Source organism: Lagopus muta, chromosome 12, assembly GCF_023343835.1.
Source record: "Lagopus muta isolate bLagMut1 chromosome 12, bLagMut1 primary, whole genome shotgun sequence".
Taxonomy (NCBI): Eukaryota; Metazoa; Chordata; class Aves; order Galliformes; family Phasianidae; genus Lagopus; species Lagopus muta.
Genome location: NC_064444.1, coordinates 17,377,061 through 17,402,070, shown reverse-complemented (window position 1 = coordinate 17,402,070; position 25,010 = coordinate 17,377,061). Strand labels below are relative to the sequence as shown.

General features: G+C 46.2%; 1 protein-coding gene across 3 annotated transcripts; it reads right to left on the bottom strand.

Moving 5' to 3' along the window:
• Positions 1 to 1,762: 1,762 nt before the first annotated feature.
• On the bottom strand, positions 1,763 to 23,446 carry NUTF2 (nuclear transport factor 2). 3 transcript variants are annotated; one of them, XM_048958309.1, is made up of 5 exons: positions 23,346 to 23,446; positions 14,573 to 14,697; positions 13,233 to 13,304; positions 9,561 to 9,659; positions 1,763 to 2,282 (listed from the first exon to the last, which is right to left on the bottom strand). In XM_048958309.1, the coding sequence occupies exons 2-5, from the start codon at positions 14,669 to 14,671 to the stop codon at positions 2,169 to 2,171; spliced, it is 384 nt and encodes a 127-aa protein (XP_048814266.1). In that variant the 5' UTR covers positions 14,672 to 14,697; positions 23,346 to 23,446; the 3' UTR covers positions 1,763 to 2,168. The 3 variants fall into 3 exon arrangements, with proteins under 3 accessions (XP_048814266.1, XP_048814267.1, XP_048814265.1); XM_048958310.1 differs by having other exon boundaries at positions 23,259 to 23,347; XM_048958308.1 differs by lacking the exon at positions 23,346 to 23,446 and adding an exon at positions 21,103 to 21,214.
• Positions 23,447 to 25,010: the final 1,564 nt, after the last annotated feature.

The window sequence follows — 25,010 nt, the reverse complement described above, 5'->3', positions numbered from 1 at the left end:
CATCGGCACCGCCCCGGCCGGGCAGCTTCTGTGAGGGCAGAACCGCTCCGAGGCCGGGTCTGTGCGATATCCTCCTCTCCAGCCTCACGCCGAGCTCGCGTTGGGCGTTAGGAGCGATTGCTTCTCCCGCAGAGCGGTGAGGCCATGGAGGTGGGGAGTCCCCATCCATGGAGGTGTCCCAGAGCCGTCGGGATGCGGCACTGAAGGACATGGGCACGGTGGGGGTGGGCATCTGAGAGGTGTTTTCCAGCCTTAATGAAGCCCTCGGAAATGTTGGTCGGATGGCTTAGCGAGGTCTGCAGGTAAAGGAGCTGTGATTCTGCTCACGTGTGCCGTCTCGGATGCTGGAAGGATCAATTTATTCAAATCCTCCAGGAGGGAAATGCCGCCACCTCCAGGGGGACAGAGACACGACAGCCAACCACGCTGTAATACTATCAGCCAGCTCTGGTTGTGTATGGAACGTTAGAACTGAAACGCAGCGCATCCAGCCAGGTCTTCAGAGCCGGGTACAAACTGAAGGGCACTATGGGATGGACCTGAGTCACAGAATAGCCAGGGTTGGAAGGGACCTTGAAGATCACGAAGCTCCAACCCCCTGCCACACGCAGGGCCACCAACCTCCCCATTGCACAGCAGCCCAGGCTGCCCAGGGCCCCATCCAACCTGGCCTTGAACACCTCCAGGGATGGACGGGGCATCACAGCCTCTCTGGGCAGCTGTTCCAGCACCTCACCACTCTCATAGCAAAGAACTTCCCCTGACATCCAACCTCAATCTTCCCTCCTTCAACTTCAAACCATTTCCCCTTGTCCTTCTGTTATCTACCCTTCCAAAGAGTTGATTCCCCTCCTGTTCATAGGCTCCCTTTAGGTACTGAAAGGCTGCAATTAGATCACCCCCTAATTTTCCCACCACCCTTCTCTTCTCCATGCTGAACAAGCCCAGCTCCCTCAGCCTGTCTTTGTACAGGAGGTGCTCCAGCCCCCGATCATCTTTTTGCTCTCCTCTGGATTCTCTCCAACAGCTCCCTGTCTTTCTTGCACTGGGGGCTCCAGACCTGCACACAGTGCTGCAGATGGGGCCTCACAAGGGCAGAGTAGAGAGGGACAATTGCCTCCCTGTCCCTGCTGGCCACCCCTCTTCTGATGGAGCCCAGGATTCCATTTGCTTTCTGCTGGCTCATGTTCAGCTTTTCATTCATCAGGATCCTCAAGTCCTTCTCCGCAGGGCTGCTCTCAAGGAGCTCCTTCCAGTCTGCATGGATGCCTGGGATTCCTCCGGACCAAGTGCAGAACCTTGCACTTTGCTGTGTTGAACCTCATTAGGTTCACCCAGGCCCACTTTTCAAGGCTGCTGAGGTCACTCTGAATGGCATCCTTTCTTTCCAGGAACCTCTGAGCTGTAGGTGGGTATCATCCCGTGTGAAGAAAATACAGCCAGCTTCTTTAGCTTTGAGAGTTAACACAAGAGGCAGCACAAAGATTAACTTCATGCTACACAGCTGTCAGCCTTGCGAATTATTTCAAGGTTTTGCAGTGGAAAATAATCTGGCTGAGATCTAACTTATCAAGAAGTGTTAAAAGTTGAGCTGGAAGCTTCTAAGAGCTGCCGAAAAGGAAGATGCTGTTTTACAAGGCTTTGCTGGGAAAACCATCAAGCACTCTTTCAGTTCAAGTTCCAGGTTCACAAACATTTCCCCCCCAGGCAGACAAGCACCCAAACCAAACTCATATCCAACTCATTAAAGCTATTTAAACTGTTAAGAAAAAATCGTATGTTTTTATTGTGTAATGTAGCATTGAAACGTCTGAACAAATCGGTATCTGGGCTGTACAGGCTGCTGTTCTTTCAATTCTTTGGGTTATAGAGCATCTTGTCAGTACATAAACAACAACCTTTTGCATTTTAAATTCTTTCCGAGGCATGCTGGTACAACACAAATTTCTCTTGTCAAATGCAGCTAACTAACTTCCAAACATCATGCACAAGGAACTCATCTAGTGACAATGTAAACTCAGCAGAAGGGCAGGTCACAGCTCTTGCTTGCTCACGCTCTGCAGTGCTGCAGGTTTGTGTATGATATTTGGAATGTTCTGTGAGTGTGAATAGTATCAGTAAGAGGAGAGGAGAAAAAAAAGAAGAACAGGTGCCTCGGGGTCGCCAGCTCAGCCAAAGTTGTGCAATGCTAGCCTGAACATGTCATTGGTGCAAACCCAGGCATCGTTGATGTTCTTTAATAGAAATATCTGGTGGAATCCCATGATAGGATCTTCATCAGCCTGCAGAAAGAAAGGGAAAGTGTTCAAAAAGCTCTGTCTTGAGAAATGCATTCCAACACACAGTAAGAAAACATAAAAAGCTAGTGCTAACAGTGACACTGCATGCTGTAAGGTAACTAACACCTCGAGACACTCACACAACCAGGGGTCCCTTTCCAAGTTGCTTTGCAAACACAAACCTAGGGCCCAACGACAGAAATCCTGTGATGCTTTAGAGTTTTCTGGAATAATTACAGACATCTCATTCCAGAAACTTCACAACACCAGTGGAAGCATGCTGCCTCACCATGTGGAACCACAGACTTTCTTTGGGCCTTGCCCAAGGAACAAAGTGAAAGAAGACACATTTACAAATTAGGTTGTAACTGCTGTAGTTTGGATTGGACCTCAGAAGAGATTTTCTCTAGAAGCCAACAGCAACAGTGCTGCCTGAATTCTCTGTGTAACAATCTCAGCTTTTGAAACATTTCCCAGAGCAGGTACAGCTGCCCAGCAATACAATGCTTCCTGCTGCCACTTCCAGGGCCAACTCTGAAATGGTAGCTGTAGCTGCAAGGAGGTGTTGAAAAGCACAGAGAATCTTTCCAGTGGTGCCTTACCTTCTGCCTTTGCCAATTCAGCTCTGTGCTTACAGGAATGAGGGACTACAGAAGTAGGAGTATCAACAGTACTGAATTGAATAGGACTATAGGGAGGCTAGTTCTCCAGTCGAATGCTTACCAGTCTCAGAGACACTATACAGCCTCAGTATGAAGTGGAAATCACTACAGGATTTAGTCTGAACAATCCATAGGATCTAGTAACAAAACAATTCCCTTACACTGACCATGCTGTATTCAAGTCAGCCTTTTTGGAGGATTTTAAGCTTTCAGAATGAGAAGGGGGAAAAAGCATGAAAAGAAAGTATTGGAAAAGCAGCAGCCAGAGGAGCACATGAAACAAACTGTCAAAATGCTGAATGTTGACTCTCAGTGGTCTAGCTGTCTAGCAAGAAAAGCAAATGAAAAGACTAAAGAAAGAGAACTGGTGTCTATAAACATCTTTTTAAAAATGTAAAACGTATGTAGATGAAAAACTGACTGAGGAATAAAGACAACTCTGAGGAGCAGCTTGCTAAGAACAGCAACCACATCACAGAGCAGGAAGCCTGCCACAGCACTCATAGCATCAGTGTGAATAGGACAGGAGTGTGGGACTGAAGCACAGTAAGAAAATTCAAATCTAAAACCAACTGCAGGGATTTCATAGCAACAACTAGCAAAAAAATGGTACGTGATATGCAGTGTCAGGAAATATATCCATGTAGGATGTATTTTCAAGTACATCCAGGGAACAAAACCAAAAGGGGTGCTAGATTAGCTGCTATGCCTCGGAAAGTGACACCAAAATTGGTTTTCAGGTGATCCTACTTTGAGCCAGGAGTCACATTTGATCCTTCAGTGTCTCTTCCAGCTCAGAATATGCTACGATTCTGTAACTGCTTGGAAACAGCAGCTCAGAGCTCACCAGCTATCACGACAAAAGTGTCAGCAGTTATTAGGAAAGGAACAGAGACCAAAGCCCATAATTATGCAAACACAAGCACACAGAGCACCCACATACCAAATCCTGCATGCATTTCTTACGTTAAAAAAAAGAGAAAAGGTAGAATAAGGGAAGGCCAGGGAAGGGTAAGCTACCAAGCTTGCTACTGAAGAAAGTAAACTGAGAATGAGCCTAGCTTGCAAAAAAAAAAAAGTGATCAAGTGGGAGAATGGGGAAGATAAACTACTACCAAAACAATCACAAAGTGAGTGAGGAATCTGGTGCCCTACAGGCAGCAGAAGTATCAGTGAGTCCAAGCTGAAATAATGAAAGAAAAATCATCAAGACAAGTGCTAATAAAGCCACAGTTCAACAGCAGGATGAACTGAGCAGCTTTCTGCCCTGCTGATATAAGCCTTCTTTCACACTGGGCAGAGGCTCCACAGTAATTAACACAAAGCAAACACAGCAATTGTGCTGAATTAGACTGGCTGTCCATCTTGTTCATTAGCACATATGACAGCAGTCACAGCAATTATTTCAGGGGAATTACCATCATTATGTCTATCTAGAAAGATGCTTGCATGTCCATCCAGAGGAGGCGCCCCGTGTGCTGAAGTCTGGGAGTGCAGTGTCATCTCTGGCTTTTCCCAGGTACCAGACATGATGCTTAAATCCCAGTAAGGTCTTGCTACTCCTTGCTACTCATTTTACACTGCACATGCTGGAATCTTTAAGAAAGTGGAGCACTTCAAAGTTTGAAATGCAACCTTGTATTTGATAGCACTTTATTAATGTAGCCTTATTTGACCAAGCCAGAATCGAGTTCAGGTTCATTTCAGCTTCCCTCTAATGGCTTCATTTCAACCACCAGGCAGAATCTTACCAGCTTGACCAAGTATTAATTACAGCTATTAGTAAGCATTTTGCATACTGGCAGTTGCCCTCTGGTCTCCTCTGAAGTCACCAAGGCACCTACCAGAAGATGCTGACATAGTGCTCACCAAATCTGAGCTTACTCATTACTGACATGAGTGTACCTCTACAAAAACAGATCACTAACAGCCTGGTGTACAGCAGGTTCTCTCCACATGTGGTAAGCACAGCTACACCCCAGCTGACAGCACTTTGGCTCGAGGGGAAATTCTTCTTCATATTCTTCTACATATTCTATGTAATTCAGGACTGGACATGTGAAAAAAGATAAAGAGTTCTTCCTTAAACAGCTGCTCTTCTGCATGTTGCTAATTCCCACAGTAAGGTCCCATACTGTTGTTTTCGTTATTCATTTAATGTCATGTCTTCATAGACTAGGGGAGCAATATTCTCTAAGAACAAGGAAAACCTTCAACTACATCTAGATTAAATGAAATGATTTATAGTCAGTCTGTTCTTAATATTCTGAATACGTGCTGTTAATAGCCAAGACCCACAGCCAAGATACTTGAGATGCTCCACAAGGCACACACTAATCCAAGCCCAACTTAGGTGAGATCTGAATCACAGCTCAAGTAACCTCACTGAAACATTTTATCCTTACTTTCCCCTCCAAATTCAGCTGCGTCCAACTCAAAATTTGCATTTCAGATGTGAGCACACACTTTAAATACGTGGGTTTTGTTTTTCCTATTATTTTATTCCCTATACCTTCAACATTTTCATGACATCCTTGAGTATGTCAGAGAATTGGACTGGAAGGATCCTCTGATTTCCAGTGCAGCCTCAGACTTGCAGCAGGACAACCAGCAGTGCTGCACCAGACCCAGCTTCGTCCAGCAGCGCCCTCCATGCATGAGCATTTCACAATGTGTCCAGGCAACATTTCTCAGGGTTCTAATCCTTCTGGTATGTTGCCCCTTGTGTCAAGTCTGAACCTCCCAAGCTGTGGTTTGCAATCACTGTCCTTTGTTACATTGCCTAGCACCACCAAGAGTTTGCTTCAGGTCAGTGGAGATACTGAACTTCCAGTCATTAGCAGAAGTACCACACTACCTTACATCTACACAGCAGGTACACAGCTCTCAGTCACCTCCTCTCCAGGCTCAAACTCTGTTGATCTTGGCAGCTTTTCGACCTCTTCCAGTAGTTCCTACATCCCTGCTGATCTGGAGGCTTGCAAACTGTAGGAAATCCTGAGTCACATCACAGTGTTAGATGCTACACTACCTTGTCATTCAAGTGCAGCTGCCAAAGAATATTTTCACTAGTCAAAAAAAAAATAAATAAATAAAAATCTCCTCATCTGGAAAGAAAGAATTTTAGTCTCCTTTCATCAGCACCCCACAGAAAGTATTAACTGAAGTGCATACTTGCAGCTATCTTTGTTTCAAAGGAGAGGCTAGGAACTAGAGAACAGATTTTTTTTCAGATGTTAGGCCTCATTTAACAGGCTTCCAGCAATGCTTTGAAGTAGCCAACATGCACTGCAAAACCATCCAGTGATTTGGGTTACCAATTTCCTTTCCCTTTCGAGAAAAAGGGGCACTGCATAATAGTTAGTTATTCACATTAATTCCGTAACACTTCAAAATTCACACTCAGAGCTGCAGATCTTCCACACTGCTCTGAGAATGTGCAAGCCACAGCCATGCTTCTCAGCCACCACGAGCTCAGCTGACAGAGAGCCAGAAGAAGGCACTCCTTACTCAACCAGGACAGTGAGGACTGCAGGGAGCAGAGGTAAGGCAGAGGTTACACGTTGTGGAGGGCTAGCCTGAAGACTTCATTGGTGCACACCCAGGCACCTTGAATATTTTTCAACAAAAACGTTTGTTGGAAGCCTAGAACCTGGTCATCATCTGCCTAAGCACGACAGGAGAAATATATTACTAGGTGAAGCACACTGGAAATACTGGGTAACATGCTGGAGGAACACAGAACTAGCATCACAACAAAAGAAACTTACTCCTGAAGGCTTAAACTGATGCTCAATCTTAGTAGTTAAAGCAAGCATGTGTAATGAACAGCAATAAAAAGCTATGAGAGCAGAACTGAAATAGGTGGAGGCACACTTATTACCCATCCACAGGTTTGAAAACATTACTGCCTAGCTCAGCATCAACTAGAGAGAATCTTGCATGCTCACTTGATAATGTGCTTTTTGATAAAAGCTCTGTGTTTTTTCTGCCAGAGTCTGACCCTCACTACAGGCATCATTCACCCCACTCAGATGCACTCTGTCACACTCTAATGTCTTCTCCTAGAAGCTGTTGTGTCCAATCCCCTTCAGTTCACACTGCTCCAGAAGATATTCTATGTTTACAGGTCATACCAATATCAGCATGCAAGGCTGCAGACTGGAGCAGCACAGAGGCAGACTCAAGCCTGACTTTGACACAGTGCAGTTGTGGTTACAACTGACCACAGTTAAACCCCACTCCAAAGTGAAAGGCCAAGAGATTTAAAGCATAATAATGCACGTTTTCTCAAGGCATAATGCTGTGGTAAAGGAAGTAGAGTTTGACAAGTGGACTTTGGCCTGATTAATTCTTCAGAACCATTCTTGCTAGGAGAGCCAAGGCTTTATAACAATTTGGTAGCAGCTCACTCCACAATGTATGAAGGAAGAACAAGGTTTTACTTTTCATTCATTTTGAAGTTTTTCCCCCCTAAAAGCAAACAAGATGAAAATACAATGGCTTAAGCTGACGTGCCCAGCTCCCTTGCAGTGAGTCTTCACTGAACTTAGCCATTCAATCAGCTGTGGCCTCTGAAAACCCACCGAAGCATCACACCAAGAAGGATCGCTCAGAAAATGCATGCTGCAGGTCCTTCAGCCCAGTTACTTTCCTGCAAGATCCTTCACTACATAAAACAACACAGGTTTTGCAAATAGAGAATTCAAAAGTATATGCACTGAGCTTTCAAGGACTTGGTTGAGTTGTGTGAACAGGAAAACTGAAGAGATGGTTTTTTTTTCCTTCAAATTAAGGTACTAACTGTCCTTAATGTCTTTTCTCTTGTGCAGAACAGCCACACCATTAAGGTAACTTTTCAGTAAAGTAAGTGTGCAGCTCTGTGTTTTTGTCTACAGCATTTCCTGTTCAATACAAACTACAGACAGGTTGAGTTACTCACCAGCTCTAAGTTACTTACCAAGCCCTGCTGCTCAGTCACCTTATCTACAACAGCACTAAGGTGTACTAAAGCAATTGCTAGCATGCATGCACAAGAAAAAGCATTTGCTAAGTATGACAAACAGCTTCATGTACTGACAAGAGTGGTTACTATATGCATCACGTTACAGACTTGCTGAGTATTTGCCCATCTGTAGTTGAGGATCACAGTGGTCTTGCTGAACACTTCCCTCAGTGAGGAACAGCATCTCTGAGCATTAAACCACACATTTTCATATCAGCTCTGATCCACTTGGTGATTACACAGTAAGCTTGAAAACATGACAGTGCACAACCAGAGGCAGCTGTGAGTGGCCCAAGACACTGACCTAAAAGGAGTCTTGGTTACATCACTGAGTTTTGTGTACACCCAGGCATCAGACATCAGGTGAGCTCAGCATGTCTCACCTCACAGCTGCCCTGCAATGCAGTGCTTTCTGGGAGCACGCACGGTTCTTTCTTCAATCAAGTATGGGCAAGCAGGGGGGAGCAACAAGAAAGCTGGAACCCAACTCGCAGCTAGGAAGCAAGAGCACCTTTAAGGAGAGCCAAAGCCATCTGTGTTAGGCTTAGAAGTGGATGCCCAAAAAAATGTTTGCTAGGCAAACAGATTTAAGCTTTCAGTCCTAGGTTTGCTTAACAGTACACTCTGTTGAAGTCTGAAGGTTAACAGAAGTGCCATTTAAAGGTAATAGGACAAGGAAGCCTAAATAGCTATTTTAAGAGAAACAGGGCCCAAAGCAACTCTAAAGGTTGCATGGCTTTGGAGTCCTGATTTGACAGCTTGGCTGGACCAAACTCCAGCAAATCTTGTTCTGATAATTATAACTATGGTGCTTTCACACTTTTAAAATAAAACATCGTCCACTGAGTGCAAGTTCTTAAATACAAGGTATTTTTGCAGATTCTAAGACAACCTCTTTCATTAAGTAGTATCATTAACTTGCATCATAACACACCAGGGCTGCAGACATTTCTTCAAAAGAAGATGAGATTGAGCAAGCTCATGCAGCTCAGTACTGCAACTTAAACAGCAGGGTAACCATACTACAGCTGAAAACTATTCTGGCTTTTCTTCACAAGAAATTCTTTCAGCAAGAAGTGTGTGAACTCTGAGGGAACATTCCCACTGCTTCTGCCTACCAAGGTTAACACCAGGATTACAGATTTGTACTTTAAGAGAGCAAAAACGTGTGGTCTTACTGAAGAGCTATCAAATAATAAAAGATGTATACTACCACAGCTAAATGTGTTATAGAATATTCTATTAGAGATGCTTTTGTTGTCCAGGAACAGCACAGTGATGCTTCTGAGTGCAACTAAAATCTTGCAGCAGAATAAGCAAAATAATTGATGCTTCTTGAGCCCCTGTGATACCTGTGTGCATAATGTAGTAGAACCTCAGCATCTTGCTGGATGTGAGCCAATGACTGCCAAATTACAGGTGATTTTACCTATTACAAGCTATCTGAAGTACTTTCTTGATAAACTTGAACAGCAGAATGACATCCCAGTGCAACCTTACCAGAATTCCTTCCCCATTGGAGAGAGTATTTTGTTTTCAGAACTTGGATGATTTAGTATCCCGCAAAAAACACAAGATATAAGCATTTGTTACTGCTGAATGGAAAGAGTTTACCTTAAGCTGTCCCACTACCATACTGAGTATACAGCTGTCAGGTGTAGGTTGGTGGTCTTGTGCTGTGATGCTGTGTTGTATTTTTTGGAAGGGAAGGCTCTGTAATGAAAAATGAAAAACAAACAGTCATTGCATTACTGAAGTCACAAAACACAAATCCAATGTTATGAAGCATTAGATTTTAGCAGTACTGTACAGAGAGCTTTTGCAACTCAACACTACTCAGCTGGGTGGATCATAACAGTTACTTCATGTCATGGTGCTTTAAAAGTAGGTATGCCACTATAGTCATTAATTAGTATCTTTTTCTTGTCTAATTGCACGGCCTCAAGAGCTTTACTTCATCTGAAAGCTGGAAGTTCACATGAGGAAAGCAGAAAGCTCTGCTCTGCATAATAATAAAAAAGCATATGACCTAACACACAGGGCTTACCATATAAATCCAAACATGCTTTTCCTCAAAGTGGTTATTAATAGGAATAGATTGACCAAGAACTTGCATTCAAGACCTAAATTTCTCATCTCTACCTTTTCTGTTTGATTTTTTCCCTTGATGTTAGCAACTGAAGAGAATCAGAACAGCAACCGGCAAAATCTTTGCCATGAGCCAGACAGAACAGCAAAAGCACATACATTGAGAAGAAAAAAAGGTGGAGTTAGAAGTGGCAAGGTACATACACTGAGAAACACCAGCCAGTGAGGAGTGATCGCTTTTTTTCCAGTTTGACCACATTCACATGCTAACCACCCATGCCTCCAAGTAGCAAACTTGCAAACAGTTTGGGTTTTTAAGAGTTCTGATGGAGCTCTAGGCAAGAACGTGGCTGATACCTAAACTCAACACAGGAAAGCAGCATGCAGTCACTCAAACAAGTAGGATGTACCAACTTCACTCAACCCTTCTGATTTTTAAGAGGCTTAAAACAGACCCAAATGTGCCCTTTGATAAGTTCTGCATTACCCTTGAGCACAAAGAGCATGAAAGACTTCCTAGGAGGCAGAAGTAAGAAGAGAAGACTGGAGTGCTACTAGCAATAACATGAACTACCAACTTGGCCCTACAAATATAAGGTTTCAGGAAGCATACCAGGAAACTAAATCCTTGGCTAAGAGAGAACACAACTGAGGAAGGACCAGGAGGGAACTTACTTTAAGGGGAACAAAATAAGCATACAGAGCAGCCCTCCAATTGCAGAGAGACACTATTCAAGAAAAGCCCTGAATAAAGCCTCCAGTATTTCCTCTTGGCTGGGTTAATAATGTCAAACTACCATGAACTGGAAAAATGAGTCTGCTGGTTTGCAGAATGTTTTCCAAGGTCACCATCCTGAACTTGAATGTGTAATGTGCATGCCCAGCCTGCACAAGCATAGGCTGGGACATCACACACCCATCCTTCGACAAATGAGAGTATTACAAAACTCAGTCTGGCCTCAGCACAACAGCTACGTGTTAAGCAGGTGCTGCAACAGTCCTGTCGGGCACAATGGTGCCTGTTCAAAGACAGCTGACTGACCCTTGTCAGAGAAAAAGGGCCCTAATGGTTGGGCAGCCAAACAAGCTATTCCTCCTTGAATACAGTGACTGGACTGAGTAAGGTCAGCCAAAATCACCAATATTTAAGATTAAGGGAAACTACCTCAAGAGATGGTTGCATACAGATACCCACCTGTACCTGAGAGAAGCATTTCTTTAGATGCAGAGTGCAGTTAAAGTGGCTGATGAATGAAAAGCCACAAGGAAAGCTTTTAGAGTCCTCTGAGAAAGACTCTGGACCTTTCATTATTAGAACTGCAGAATTCTCCTCTAAGTCATGAGAAATTCTGCAAGAACAAAGGTTTTTTTGGGTACTTTAAACTCAGCCCTGGTTGCAGACTAAGCAGGAAGTAGGAGAAGCTACCTGCTACACAGCATCCACCCTTGATTTCCTCTGATGGACTTCTATTTCCTACCACAATTGCAAGCTCTATTCCTACTTTATGAGATGCCCAGCCTGAGAAGCCTACTACATGCAATAAGCTAAATCCAAGGCCTTACTGGCAGAGATTTTGGATAGGCTTGGTTAATGCAGGAAAACCAAACTCTAGCAGGATTCTTCAAGAGACATGAAGAGATCTCACCAAACAAGAAAGCTGGTCTGCAAATGCTCCATCATTAGAGCTACCTGCTCCAGCTTCTTCCCTGCTCCACGAAGCTCCTGGAACTACAGGATTACCCCAAATGCTGAAAGCAAACAGGCACTCTGAGATGATTCTTTCACCCAGCACCAGTTAAGACAGAAGGCATGTGTGTCAGCTCCCACTCTTTAACAAGGGTGCAAGTGCTTGCAAAGCAGTGTCTTTGTGACCTTGCCCAGTTGTATCAGCATCATCTGACAGAGCAGGCTGAGAGGTGCTGTAGCTTTGCTATAATACAGCAGAGATCTCGCTGTTAAGAGAAAAACCTGCCTCTTTGTGTTTAGGGCCCAAAGAACACAGGATCACAGAAGTGCAAAAGAACTCCAGTGCCAAATCTTCAGCAACGTGCCCAACAATGCTCAGACACTTCAGAAGCACAAAGAGAGCAGGTGTACAAATTAGGTTAAAGGAGCAAACAAAACCCACGTAGCTCAGTGCTGACAGCTACAGAGCAAGAGTCAGGGTAAGATGCTGCAGTCCCATAACAAGCCATGGTAGGGGAGGGCACAGAATTATCTTACTGCATTTCTTCCTTCCTTTAAGCAGATGGATGCAATCAAAATACTTCCTTGGGGAAAAGAAATATGCCTCCATTCACCAAGCAAGACTGTGCAGCCAGCACGTGAACGCACAGAGTCCAACTCCCACCACAAAAAGGTAAGATGAAAAGATGATACAACACTCAGATGGGAAAGAGGCTGATCTGCACTGGACCAGATCCAGTGCAGCAGCCTGAGATGCTAGGGCCAGGCAAATTTTAGCTGGTTGGGTGTCTAATTGGCTGCCTAAGGAACACTGAGTAAACAAGCAACTCTAGAGCGTGATTATCTCCTCACTCCTCATCTAGAAGTGAGTTGCAAGCTGTACTATTTCTGAGGTGCGTGGCCTTCTCAAAAGCAATGCAGGCACCTAAAACTCAAAGCTAAGAGTAAATCTCAGCCTTTACATCTCAGTTAAAGACATCTTGGATGAAAGCACTGATCCCAAAATACAGGAGGAAGAGCTGTATAACACCACACGTGGAAAAACAACAAAGATTTTCTTCTCAAAGTGCAAGATAGAAAGCCTGAAACTGTCACATTGTTTGACATACCATGCCTGGAACAGAACATCAGAGCTATAAAGCACATGTTCCACATATCTTGCAAGAGAAAAAGTTTCTGATCCCACAACAGCTTATAAGCACGCTCATTTTTATAGAAAAGGCATATCTCAAAAAGATAAAACTTCTCCAAGTTTAACTAGAAACATGGATGGAGAGTTTCAGTCTGGTACGTTACAAAATACTTTCCTCTGACTTGATGCAAGAAGAAACGCTGACTTCACAGCACTGAAACATAGCTGTAACTACCCATATCAGAAAAGCCAAGGTATGCTGCACTGAGGGAAACCCAGGTTCTTCACTCTAGAACCTAAATCACACTTTTAAGAGGCAGCTCATTAGCAGTCTGCAGCATTGTTTCCCCAAAACATTCAGGAGGGATTAAAGACTTACAGAGAGTTTTTCAACGATAGCTGCTTTGCCCTGGAACTGCTGTCCTTCCCACGTAAGGCATGATGCATCAATCTGAGGGAAAAGGAAAAACAAAGATCATCAGCCTGCTTAAGTAATGCTTCACAAATCTCATTAAGAGGTTTTGCTTACTTGGTATTTATTCTTAGAATCCAGCTATTTGTAAACTACCTCAAAGGGAGATGGGAAGAAGCCACAAAGAGCAACTGAAATAGTTTAGAACTGTCAGGTGAAAATCAAGTAGATTAAGTTTCACTACCGTGATTCTATCAGCAGAAAAAAAGTTCCTGGCTCTGGATTTAAGTTAGCTTTCATGAGAAAGTCTAAAAGTATGGACACAAGTCAAGCACACATAGAGAATAAATGAAACCTGATAAAAATGTCTTGTAACGTCACACTTTATTCAACTAAGGTACCAACCTGCATTTCCTATTCACACCCAGCAAAGTGGGATGTGCCTCTAAAGGCTTTCTAACAGATTGCCAGCCCTGCGTGGCACAAAACGACTGAGATGCTTCAGCCTAAAAGCTCTTCCCATGTACGAGAGAGAGAGAGCATGCAGAGCACACTACAGCAGGTGCAACAGCAACAGGCAAAAAGCTTCATATTCATGGAACTCCACCAAACACTACATCAGTGAGCTGCATAACACAGCCTGCTCCTGCATAGGTACCTCCACTGAATGCTGATGAAAGGTAAAAAGGCCCCAAGGGCAGAAAAAAAGCACATGAGTTCATTGTATGGATGGCCATGTTTCCAGAATTAATTACCCTGTACTTATTACCAGTCTTCTGAAGATTTGAAGCATTTTAGCAATGGCATGACAGGAACTGCCAAGTGCCTTCATATTTAGAGTTGTGATTAAACATTGGCTACTTGTTTTTCCCTGCTTTATGGGCTTCTCTGTTCACGGCTCCTTTGTCAAAACAAGGCAACAGCTAGCAAACACAAGAATCCAAAGAGCAAATGCTATCAGTGTTGGTAGAGACTGCTGAGGTGGGGGGGGGGGGGGGGGGGGAAAATCAGACAGTGCTCCTACACCTTAAATCCTCCAGAACTTGGTGAAACTTGATATGACTCATTCAGCAAGGGTCAGAAAAACAGGACATGCTGCTGGAAGACTCGTCAGACCTGAGTGCCTTGCTGAAACAGCCCAGCCACTCAGCAGCATTCCTCACCACCAGTAATCACACAGAGCACTCTGAATCTTCTGGAGGCAAAAACTGTAAGTGCAGCAAGTGCAGCTGCACTGACTGATATTCCAAGTCAGGTTAAAACCCACTATCCCACATGAGATGTGACAGGGCATCTTTACTACTTACATATATTGCTCCTAACTGAGTCCTGTCTGCATCAAAAAGCTGGTAGTAATGTTGTACGAAGCTGGACCCAATCTGCTCCCAGATAGGCTTGTCTCCCATTCTGAATCCTCACCTACAGCTGGTGACTGTAAAACAAAACAAGGAATTATCAGAAAGAGCAATTGCATAAACAAGAATAACACGTGGCTGAAGCACCAGTGGACACAGAATCCCTCAGCTGGACAAAATTCTTCTTTAGGAAAAGGACAAACACCACCTCAGCATCCCAGACTTCTGTGAAATAAGTCCTGGGCACCAAATGGTTTTATTCTGTATGAGAGCAGTCAGTGATTTCTAGTGCTGTTTCAGTGGAAGGTCAACTCACAGAAGCAGAAAATAAGAACCAAAGTGAGTAAATGTTACTGCCTCACATTCACAGATTTCAAAAATGTCACCATCTGAAAAAGTTGGCCAGCTGCTGCTATTCTGACTCGATCTCATTCACTGTTAACAACACAAGTGTTACAAATGATTGTCTGCAAGGCTTATAGCACTTCTTTACCTATTCAGCCCCTGAACAGGGCATTCTAACCCACACAGGTCCCTCAGTAAAGAGCATCCTATTAGTGGTACACAATCAGAGTTCATTCACTTCCACTAGCTAGCTGCACAGCACAGCCTAGCTTTAGGACCTGCTTTTCTGTAGTATCCCATCACTAAGGCTGAGGTACACTCAGTGTTCATAATTGAACCTGGAGTCATTTCAGCATGTGGTGGTAAAATTAAGATTTCCCCTTTCAACTAAAACAGTCTGTTTCCAGCTCTCCACATCTGACCTACACAGGATGTGCTGCTCCTATAGGTTCCACTAAGAAAAGGCCATCTCTCCATCCTGTGCATGATTTCAGACTGATTCTTTCTTTCAATCATGGCAGTTAGAAAGCTAATTAGAAGTCCAGCCCTGCCAGGGATGGATACCTGGCTCTGTAAGCACTGAAATGTTCTTTTTTTTTCTTCCTGGAACAGTACATGAAACTCATCTATCCCATTTCTGAAATATCCTTAATTCATCAGCAACCACGCAGTCAGTGAGGTCAGCACTGAACTCAGGATCCCCTCACCATGATGCAGACAACCTCAGCTTGGACTGAAGGATTGTGTATCGAAAGAAAGCCTTCCTAAAGTCACTTCCTTTCTTTCAAACAGCTTCTGTCCCACACTTCAGAAGATTTACCAGCAGCTCTCCAGCTATACAACAATTCCAGACTGTGCCTGAGCAGCACAAGCAGGATTTGCCAATGAATCTCCCCACACGTAGCAGAGGTCTCCCACACAACACTGATGGGGAGCTGCCTCAGTCCTGAATTTGCACAAGCATGCCGAGTTTTAGGAATGCACCAAACAATCCCATGGGAACTAACCTGCACATCTGCATAAGCTCACTGTGCAAGGCCTTCAGTTTTCCCTACAAGCAATAACCAACCAAAAACGCAATATGGGATTCTCCTCTTTCACTATGTTTGTCAGGATAGACTTTGCAGACCCCCATCCACCTTCCAGAAGAAACCTCAGGATCTAGAATGAATGGCAAGACTGCCGTGGGCACGAGCATACTGCCTTTGTATCACTATCCTGTCCTTCCCTGTTGAATTCTTAACATAGCACAGGCTACAGTTTTTGTCTCTCACAATCAAAAAAAGCATCCTTAACACCCTGTGCCCCCTAACACCATCCTTTCTACACTGGCTCACGCTAAGCAAACTCATGTGATTGGTTTGGACTTGCTGAGCCCTGGCTGTGCAGTTGTGTCGTTATTTCGCAGGTGGAAGAGACACATTCATGCCCAAAGGATGAGTAACACAACCCAAACCAGCAGAGACCTCCTTAGCTACCAGCATCAGAGGCAGATGGGCCTTGTGTTGCCCTCCCAGCATTTGAGACGTTGGCCATAAGTCTCCCAGCGTGCTGCTGAAGATAAGGTCTACCTGAAATCTCTCTGTCCCATCTCAAAAGTCCTGGGGAAAGCAGCTATCCACTCCAGCTTCCTCAGGATTTATCCTCCCATTGTAACCCGAGGGCATGCTGCAGCCCAACTGAGTGACACAGAACACGTCCCTCAAGAACACCTCTGTACTTCTGCTCCCATTTCCTCACCTTTGTACCAAGGCCAGGCACAAGGATTCAACGCTTCCTACAAGCAGAAGATGAACCCTGCAAGGGCAGCACAGCTCACAGGTCTTCTAAAACATGTCCTTACTGGAGAAAAGAGAGCCTGGATCACATACAAGTGTGCCAGCCTCCCTCTCAGCTTCTGCAGAAGCTTTCTGATGTCCTCACTGCACTTCTCCCTATACTTCCTGCTGCTGAGGACGCCTGTGCCTTGTTGGGAAAACCAGAAGTACCAGTATTTGTTTTTTTTTTTAAAGCCTGTTGTTTTCATTCCAGACCTGAGGGTACCTACAGGTGATAGTCTGGGATGGCAGGCTGGTGGTTGCTGTGCAGCAAACAGCCCAAGTGAAAAAATCAACTCCGTTCAGTTTCTGTGGCCCATCATCACTTCAGCTCCAGTCCATGAACGTAGAACAGACATCCTCCCTAAATATTCAAGTGTGAATCTCATTAAACTGTATCTAACTCGTACATGGCAGCCACCAGCTTATTCTTCTGCATGTAAAAAAGTTGGCTCTCAGTGAAATCTGTTAATCCACATGTGTGTTCCCCCCTAAGAGCTCACAGCACCATCACACAAAGCCAAGCTGCAGCTGTGCACCAGCCCTGCAGCTCCTTGAGCCCCAGCCACCCTCAGCTCCTCGAGGCACTCAGCCTCACACAAGCACCAGACACCTTCTGTTCAAGCATGAAACCAAGAAAGCCTTTAAGACTGTCAGAAATTAAGGGACTGGAATTTTAAATTTAGAAAGTGGTATCATGGTTTTTAAAATTAGCGTGCAAGCTTGCTACCTCCTCCTTAAAAATGTATTTGTCTTCTGTTAGGTAAAATAGTGCTAAATAAATCTGTATAAATCCAACAGTGTTGGTTTTGTTAGAGAAGTGAGAGCTGAACTCAAAAAAAACCTGCTGGAATTAATGACTCCTGGTTAATTTTGACTTTCTTTTTTTTCCCGTGCCACTCATACATGGTTCTGTTTAATACGCTCTTCCCCAAAAGACTTGTCTTCCTTTTCTGATGCGTCACCCTTTCCTCCATGGTGTCTCATGTTTCCTGCTGTGAAGTTTAGAGCACAGGTTCTTTCCAGAAGCTCAGCAGCAAGGCTGAGCTATCAGTGTGCCTCAGCGGAGTCTAACATTTGGGCTCACAGCACTTGTTACATCGCTTGGAATCTGCTCATATTATAGAGCTGATCCCCAGCTCAGACATCAGCCAGCAGTCAGTGCTCAAGCAGAAGCCCAGTGCAGCCCACAGCTGCCAGCAACTGTCCCTCTACCAGGTACACTGTGACAGCACAGCACTCTGCCACTGCTCTGCAGGGGATCTCTTGGCGACATCCACCCAGGTTTTCCTTCCCCAGCACATGCTGACATCCCCTAACGCAAACTCCTGCCCTCTGTGTGCACCCCACACTTCCTACACCTCTTAACCAACACAGCAGTGGCCGAATCCCTATCACCCTCATCCTGTACTCACCCTCCTGCAGCTCAACACTGCCACATCCCTGACCCCAAAGCCAAGGTCCTGCAGCACAGATGGAATTCATATCTACACCCTGCAAGACTTCCCAGTTCACCATGGTAGCCTTTCCTCAATGCAAACAAAGCCACCCAAACAAAACTCCTGCACGGCCCACCCACTGCAGCATCACTGCCCCGTGCTTCTGTTGCTGCTCAGTCTTGCCAAATCAACCAAGGCAGCCCAATAACCCAAAGCCTCCCTCGCCATCCTGTGACATCCTGTGCTACCAGCCATACAGGTCCACCACAGAGATGACTGCCTGAATAAACCTTGACCCAACTGCTTTGGCACACAGCAGAAGGCACTGATACTGAGTGAAGCTGCGTTATCCAGATGGCAGCAGCAGCAAGGGGGAAGGAAAGAAGGTGTGAGACAGAGGAGGCAGGAAGAGATGGGACTTCACACGGGCCCTGAACAACCTGCAATGACACTAAGGTTACAATGGCCTCGGGCAAAAGACTTTCTGTCCATAAAACACAGAAACATGGGATCTTTTAACAGCTTGGGTATTCATACCTACATTCATCCCTCCTTCTGCGTTGCTCTGACCCAGGCTATGAGAGGTTGGGATGAACACAGGGTCTGGTTGAAAACTCCTCCTATTGCTTCCTTTGACAAATGAGAAACTGTGAGAACAACCTGGAGGTGATTCTGTCAGCACGTTGTAATGCTACTCAGATACGTAAGTGAAGGAAAAGCCACTTTTTTATTCTGCCATTCACTGACAGATGAAAACAATTTGCTTTCCCTGAAGCCTGTGAGCACTGGCAACCTTGGGAGGAGGTGGGCTGTCAGCACATCTCTGCAGGACAGAGAAAGGCCACAAAGCATTGTTTCAGCCAGCAGCTGTGCTTACTGCATTATCAGACCTGGACACATGCAAGCTGACTGCAATCAGGTAACAAATTTAAGTCTGAGTTCAAGAAGGGCATGCCAGCACTTCTAAAAGAACCCAGCTCTTTTTGATGTCAACACAAAGGTATGAGCAGTAGTGAGTAATGTAGCATTCTTTAGCTATCTGCATTACATATTGGCCTCCCTTTGCAAGGGATGCTCCACCCAAGAAGCTACAAGGAATCACACAACAAACACAAGCAAATAAGCTCAGTACAGGCTTTCTGACCTGCAGAAACGAAGAAAAGAAAAAAGAAAAGCCTAAAAGAATAACCTACCACAGTGACAGAAGGGAAAAAATCCCCATCTCATCTGCAGTTTCTGTGTACGACTACACTACTTCCATGAGAAATCTGAGCACAAACAAACCACACCCCCTGAATATTAAAGCTGGCTCTGCACACCACTGCACCAAAGTTAAGCTCTCTTAAGATCACTGAAGCTTAAGAACACACTGAGCTGGTGAGGTGCTCTATGGAAGACAGAAGAGCCACGTAACGAGAGCAGCAATGCTCCCCTCAAACCAGTGCTATGGGCTCAGGGCTACCTGGGGATCCACACAAGCACAATCCAGACCATCCGTTGCTGCACCCTTTGCTACTGATTAACAGAGAGACAACGAAGAGCTGCCAGCTGTGTCAGCTCCTGTTGCACACACCTCTAGCACACGTGCATTTCGTTCACTCCCAATGAGAAGTAGCGAGCAGCCTTTAAGTGCCACAAAGAAAAACGTAAAGCAGTAAACAACTTTTCAACCATTCCCCCTTCATCCTCTCCCCCGCTGCTACTAAAACACCGAGGCAGGAGCTCCTCCTGCACGCGCTTTCTAAGAACACAATGGAACCACAGTCAGAGGATTAGTTACCTTTCAGCAGATCACCCAGTGCCTACACCAAGAATCACTCGATAGCAGATCAGCTGCCTTTAGCAAAGGCGTATGCTATCAAGAGAAGAAACAAAGCAAATGATGGTGGCAGCCCTGAATAATTCAGATGGCAAGGAACTTCAGGAGCTCCATCTCCACACAGGGTCAGTCAGGGCATCAGATCAGACCAGGCTGCCCACTTTGCCTTTACCCCCTTTGATGCCAAGAGTCTCTGACAATTAGAGATAACACAACCCCCACGTGCAAGGTGTTTCAATGCTGCGCTGTACAGAGAAAAAGCCCCCCTCCCAGGTCTAAGCAGAATCCCTTCTGAGTTTTGGAGGCCTCTCACCTCCCCCAGCCCCCCCAGCTCTGTGGAAAGCCATCCTGCAGGTGGTGGAAGGCCAGGGCTGAGCCCTGCTCATGCTCCTCCAGAGAAAGCAAGCTCAGGGCAGAGATAGAATGCACCTTAATGTGAGGGTAAGAATGCTAGAAATTATTCTAAACATGCTTTCAGACCTGGAAATAATTAAGTCTGGGTATGTGCACAGCTGGAAAATGGAAAGTGAGAAAGGCGTGACAAGGAGCAGACATTTTCCTCCTGAAATATACAGAAAATAATTGACTTTTCACAGTTTTGGTTTTTTTCCCCCTCTCCTCCAACTTCATTAAAACAAATTAATGCAGGAATTATGCCAACCTGAAGTGTATTTTGGTGGTTACAGACGTTAGCAAGTAGAGGGACACTAGTAAATAAATGGATGGGGGAGGCAGTTCTCTGCAAAAGCTCTCCCTGTGCTCAGTTTGGTGCTCATCCTGTCTGCAATCTGACAACCCACGAGTCACCCTAGATGATTATCAAATAGATGGGCATATGTTATTTTATACGTAGCTGGGTAAGACAATGTTTTGCTGTTAAGCAACAACGCTACACGTGTGGCTGTTTATTTCATGGCCCCCTCAGTGAAACCCAAAAACAGAACAGAAATGCACAAGGCTGAATCCTTGCTGTGTTCCCCAGGAGAAACTCCAGAATGGCCACCTTCAGAAAAGCAGGGGGCACAGAGCAGAACAACACAGCTGCTCCATGTCTTTCCTCACCTTCTAGGCAGAGCAACACAACGTTCCACGTCCAAGAAATAGCAAACTGTCAGATGTTTCCATCTGTCCATCCCTGTGACTATTGCGACAGCTGTTCCAGGCTAAGAGAAAACCAAAAGCTATTTTTCAAGCTACAGAAGAAAAATATCGTATTACAATTACTCAAAATTTAATCAGGTTTATTCGTGGACTGAAAGACCCAAAGTAATATTCAGTTTTATCCCCACAAGATCACCTACCAATTACTGCCATCTGATCCCTTTGTTCACAGTTCAGCTTGGCCCATCCAGGAACAATTCCAGCTGCATGTTTGCCCAAGTGGCCGTGCAAATAACAGCCCTGAAGGAGGCAGCACAAAGCGCCCCTAAAACAGTTCTGTGGACTTACTGAGGTGCTACATGCAAGAGGACTGAGATAAAAGCTGCATTATATTACCCCGCTGTACGTTTAGTCACAGCATTCCCTCATTACTGACACCATTCAAACATGGAAGATTTTCTGCAGCACGCTTTATGATCAACAAGCTTTGCAGGCACGTAAGCACAACTCGTTAAACCTCATCTCTGCACCAACGGTCACAGATCTTTGTTAAGCTCCAGATTTGCAACATATGCCTGGAAAAAGAAGGAGAAAAACACAACACCCACACTCACAGAACTTTTCCCATGGCACCTACCTACCTCACACTTCCACAACCATGCATTTTCTCTTCTCATTTGCTTCCTGCAAGCACACGGTATCATAGAACCATAGAATGGCCAGGGCTGGAAGGAACCTCAAGGATGATGAAGCTCCAACCCCCCACCACATGCAGGACCACCAACCTCCACATTTCATACCAGCTCAGGCTGCCCAGGGCTCCATCCAATCTGGTCTTGAACACCTCCAGGGATGGACAGGGCATCCACAGCCTCTCTGGGCCGCTGTTCCAGCACCTCACCACTCTCTCTGTGAAGAGTTCCCCCTGATATCCACTCTAAACCTTCCCTCCTTAAGCTTCAAACCATGGCCCCTTATTCTGTCACTAGCCACCCAAGCAAAAAGTTGATTCCCCTTTCTATAATCCCCCTTTTAAAAACTGAAAGGCTGCAATGAGGCCTCCTCACAGTTTCTACTTCCAGAGAACAGTGTATGCAAAGGTGCACTTGTGCACAAATACAGATATCAAAGCCACCTGTGACACCCCAACATTTGGGAGTTTAAAAGCAACCAAAAGAAATCGCCTCTTAGTTATGAGCTGTTTGTGTAGGCTGCAATCCTTACACAGAATGTACCACAACCACTACTAATGACACGATCTTACTATCAACAGCAGGGACAACAGACACCCCACCAGAGAAAATTGCTGAAAGCTGCTGGAATTTTCAGAGCAGAAGGAAAAAAGGATGGTAAAGCAAATATATTTCAAGCTACCTACTGAACAATCCGCAGTCTTTTAGGGAGGCACATGAAACAAACAGAAACTAGGGTGGAAAAGAGCCGAGCAGCCCCAAAGCGGGCCACAACATCACTGTATTTCCACAGAAGGGCTTAGGTTGGAAAGGACCTTAAAGATTACCTAGTTTTAATCTCCTGCTGTGGAGAGGGCTGCCCAGAGCCCATCCACATCCCGGTGCACCTCCACGATGGGGCACCCACAGCTCTGGGCAGCAGCACCGGCCCTCCGAGGGAAGGATTTCCTCCTCACGCCTAACCTAAATCTTAAATGAGGTGATGCGTTTCATCGCTGACACCGTAACTTCTGTACTTCTGACCTGCCAGCGCCTCTTCTCTCCCCATCGCTGCTACAGTCTGAAGCCACTCCCAAAAGGAGACTGGGGCCGGCGTGTACTGTGGGGAAGGCGAGCAGCCCGAAGCGCTCAGCCCTACAGCCAGCACCCACCTACCCTTTGTTCCACAGCCCTAAAGCCTTGGGCAGGAACTTCAACCCGAATCCGTTCAACTCGGATCCCCCGGTTATCTCATTTCAGCACAGCCCGACGGTCACCGCGGCCCCGCATCTCCCTCACAAACCTCCTCCCGACACCCAAACGGCGGCGCCGCCCCTCCGCCTGCGGGGCCTCGCCCGGCCCGCCGCTCCTCTCCCCCAACCCCCGGCCGCCGCCCCCCGCCTCAAAGACGGGGAAGGTCAGGGCCGGGCCTGGTCAGGCGCCTACCGGCAACGCCCCGCAGCGCGGAGCCGCCGAGCGGTGCCGTGTGCCGACAGCCGGGCCCCGCCGAGCCGCCCCGCCCCCCACACTCACCCCGCAGCTCCCACTATGGCGGCAGCCCCGTGCGCGGCGCGAACCCCCTCAGCCTTTCTCGCCCGCGTTCCCCGCCCCGCCCCACACGGCCCGGCCCCGTCCCGATGCGCGCCGGGAAAACGAGTCCGGCTGGAGGCGGCGCCCCGCGTTGAGCTGGGAGTGCGGGACTACAAATCCCGACGTGCCCCGCGGCGCCGCCCGCGGTGGCTCATTTGAATGGGGGAAGGAGAGCGCGCAGCGCTGCGCCCGCGGGCCGTGCCTCGGAGCATTGTGGGATTGCGGCGGAGCGCCGAGGGGCTCGTTCCCATCCCCCGCTTCGAGGCGTGCCTCGAAGTCCACTGGCTGGGCTCTGTAAGCAGACCGAGAGAAATAGCGCGGGTTTGGCCCGTGGCTGCCTAAGGCTTGCAGTCCTGACAGGATTTCCCCACAGAGGGGTCCCGGGGATGTTCCGTGTGTGAGGAAACGGCTGCTTGTCCCAAAATTCAGCTCAGCACTCCTGAGAGGAGCTGCACAGTGAAATGTGCGGAAGAAACACAATCCGCTGCTCAGATACCCTCTAGGGAAATCAATTTGGGTAGAAGTTCAGGCATGGTAGAAAAACGGCTTCAAATAGATGCTTCCACACATAAACATTGTAAGAAGTTGGACTTCAGCATGGCTCAGGCTGAGCACACAAAGCAGCGGCTGGGCGGGCTGGCAGAGGGCTGAAGGCTTTGCTCTGGGGGGCATTGCATAGGCTGGAGGAGATGTGGCCATGATATGAGGCCTTCCTGTGGCTGTGGGGGTGACGAGGGCTGAGGGAACACCAGGAAAGCAGACCGAAAGTGGCTGACTTGAGCCCCTTCCCCAGCCCCACCCAACACACCACTGAGGGCCAGTGCCTTCCACTGCCAGCACCCACCTTCCCTTGAGTTCTCTGGGGCCTCAAGGATTTGTGCCATGGAAAAAAACCTGTTTTTTCAAATCACAGAGCGTGTGACACTTTCGTACAGGTAAACGTTTTGCACGCAGCAATCCTGACTCATCAGCTGTGTCATTTTTTATTCAGAGGGCTGTGAAGGAAAGCTGAGAGAGCTGGGCTTGTTCAGCTTGGAGAAAGCTCTGGGAAGATCTCACAGTTGCAAACACAAGGCCAGAGTCTAGAACTTGCAGGCCGTGTAACATGGCACTCATTTTCTGTCTACTGTTCGTGTTGTAGCCAGGATAGCACAAGAAATACCTTTTGGGATGCGGGTGCACAGCTGTAGCGGCCCCTTTTTGCTCTTTGTAGCAAAGGTTCTAACATGAGGGGGAGACACGGAAAGAATTTGAGGGAGAATTACTATAAGAAAAGTAGAAAAAGATGAAGGCAGAATGGAGCGTATTGAGGAGGTAACTGGGCTTTAGGGATGTTTTGCTTGTGTGAGAGCTGTTCCTAAATTGTTTTTTCATCAGAATGAATGTGCTGAAGGCTGTGCTTTAACCCAAGGAAAAGAGCAAAGTGATGAAGATCTACCAGCAGGTGGTAAAGTTGTCATCCAGAAAACACAGCTTGTATTTCACCTGAATAATCAGACTGGCTGTGGCCATTGCTCTGCCAATGCCAGTTTGCTTTCTGAGCACACCTTTCTGAACTGCAATATTTCTATTGGGAAGTCACTGCTGCTTTCTGTATCTGGGAGCAAT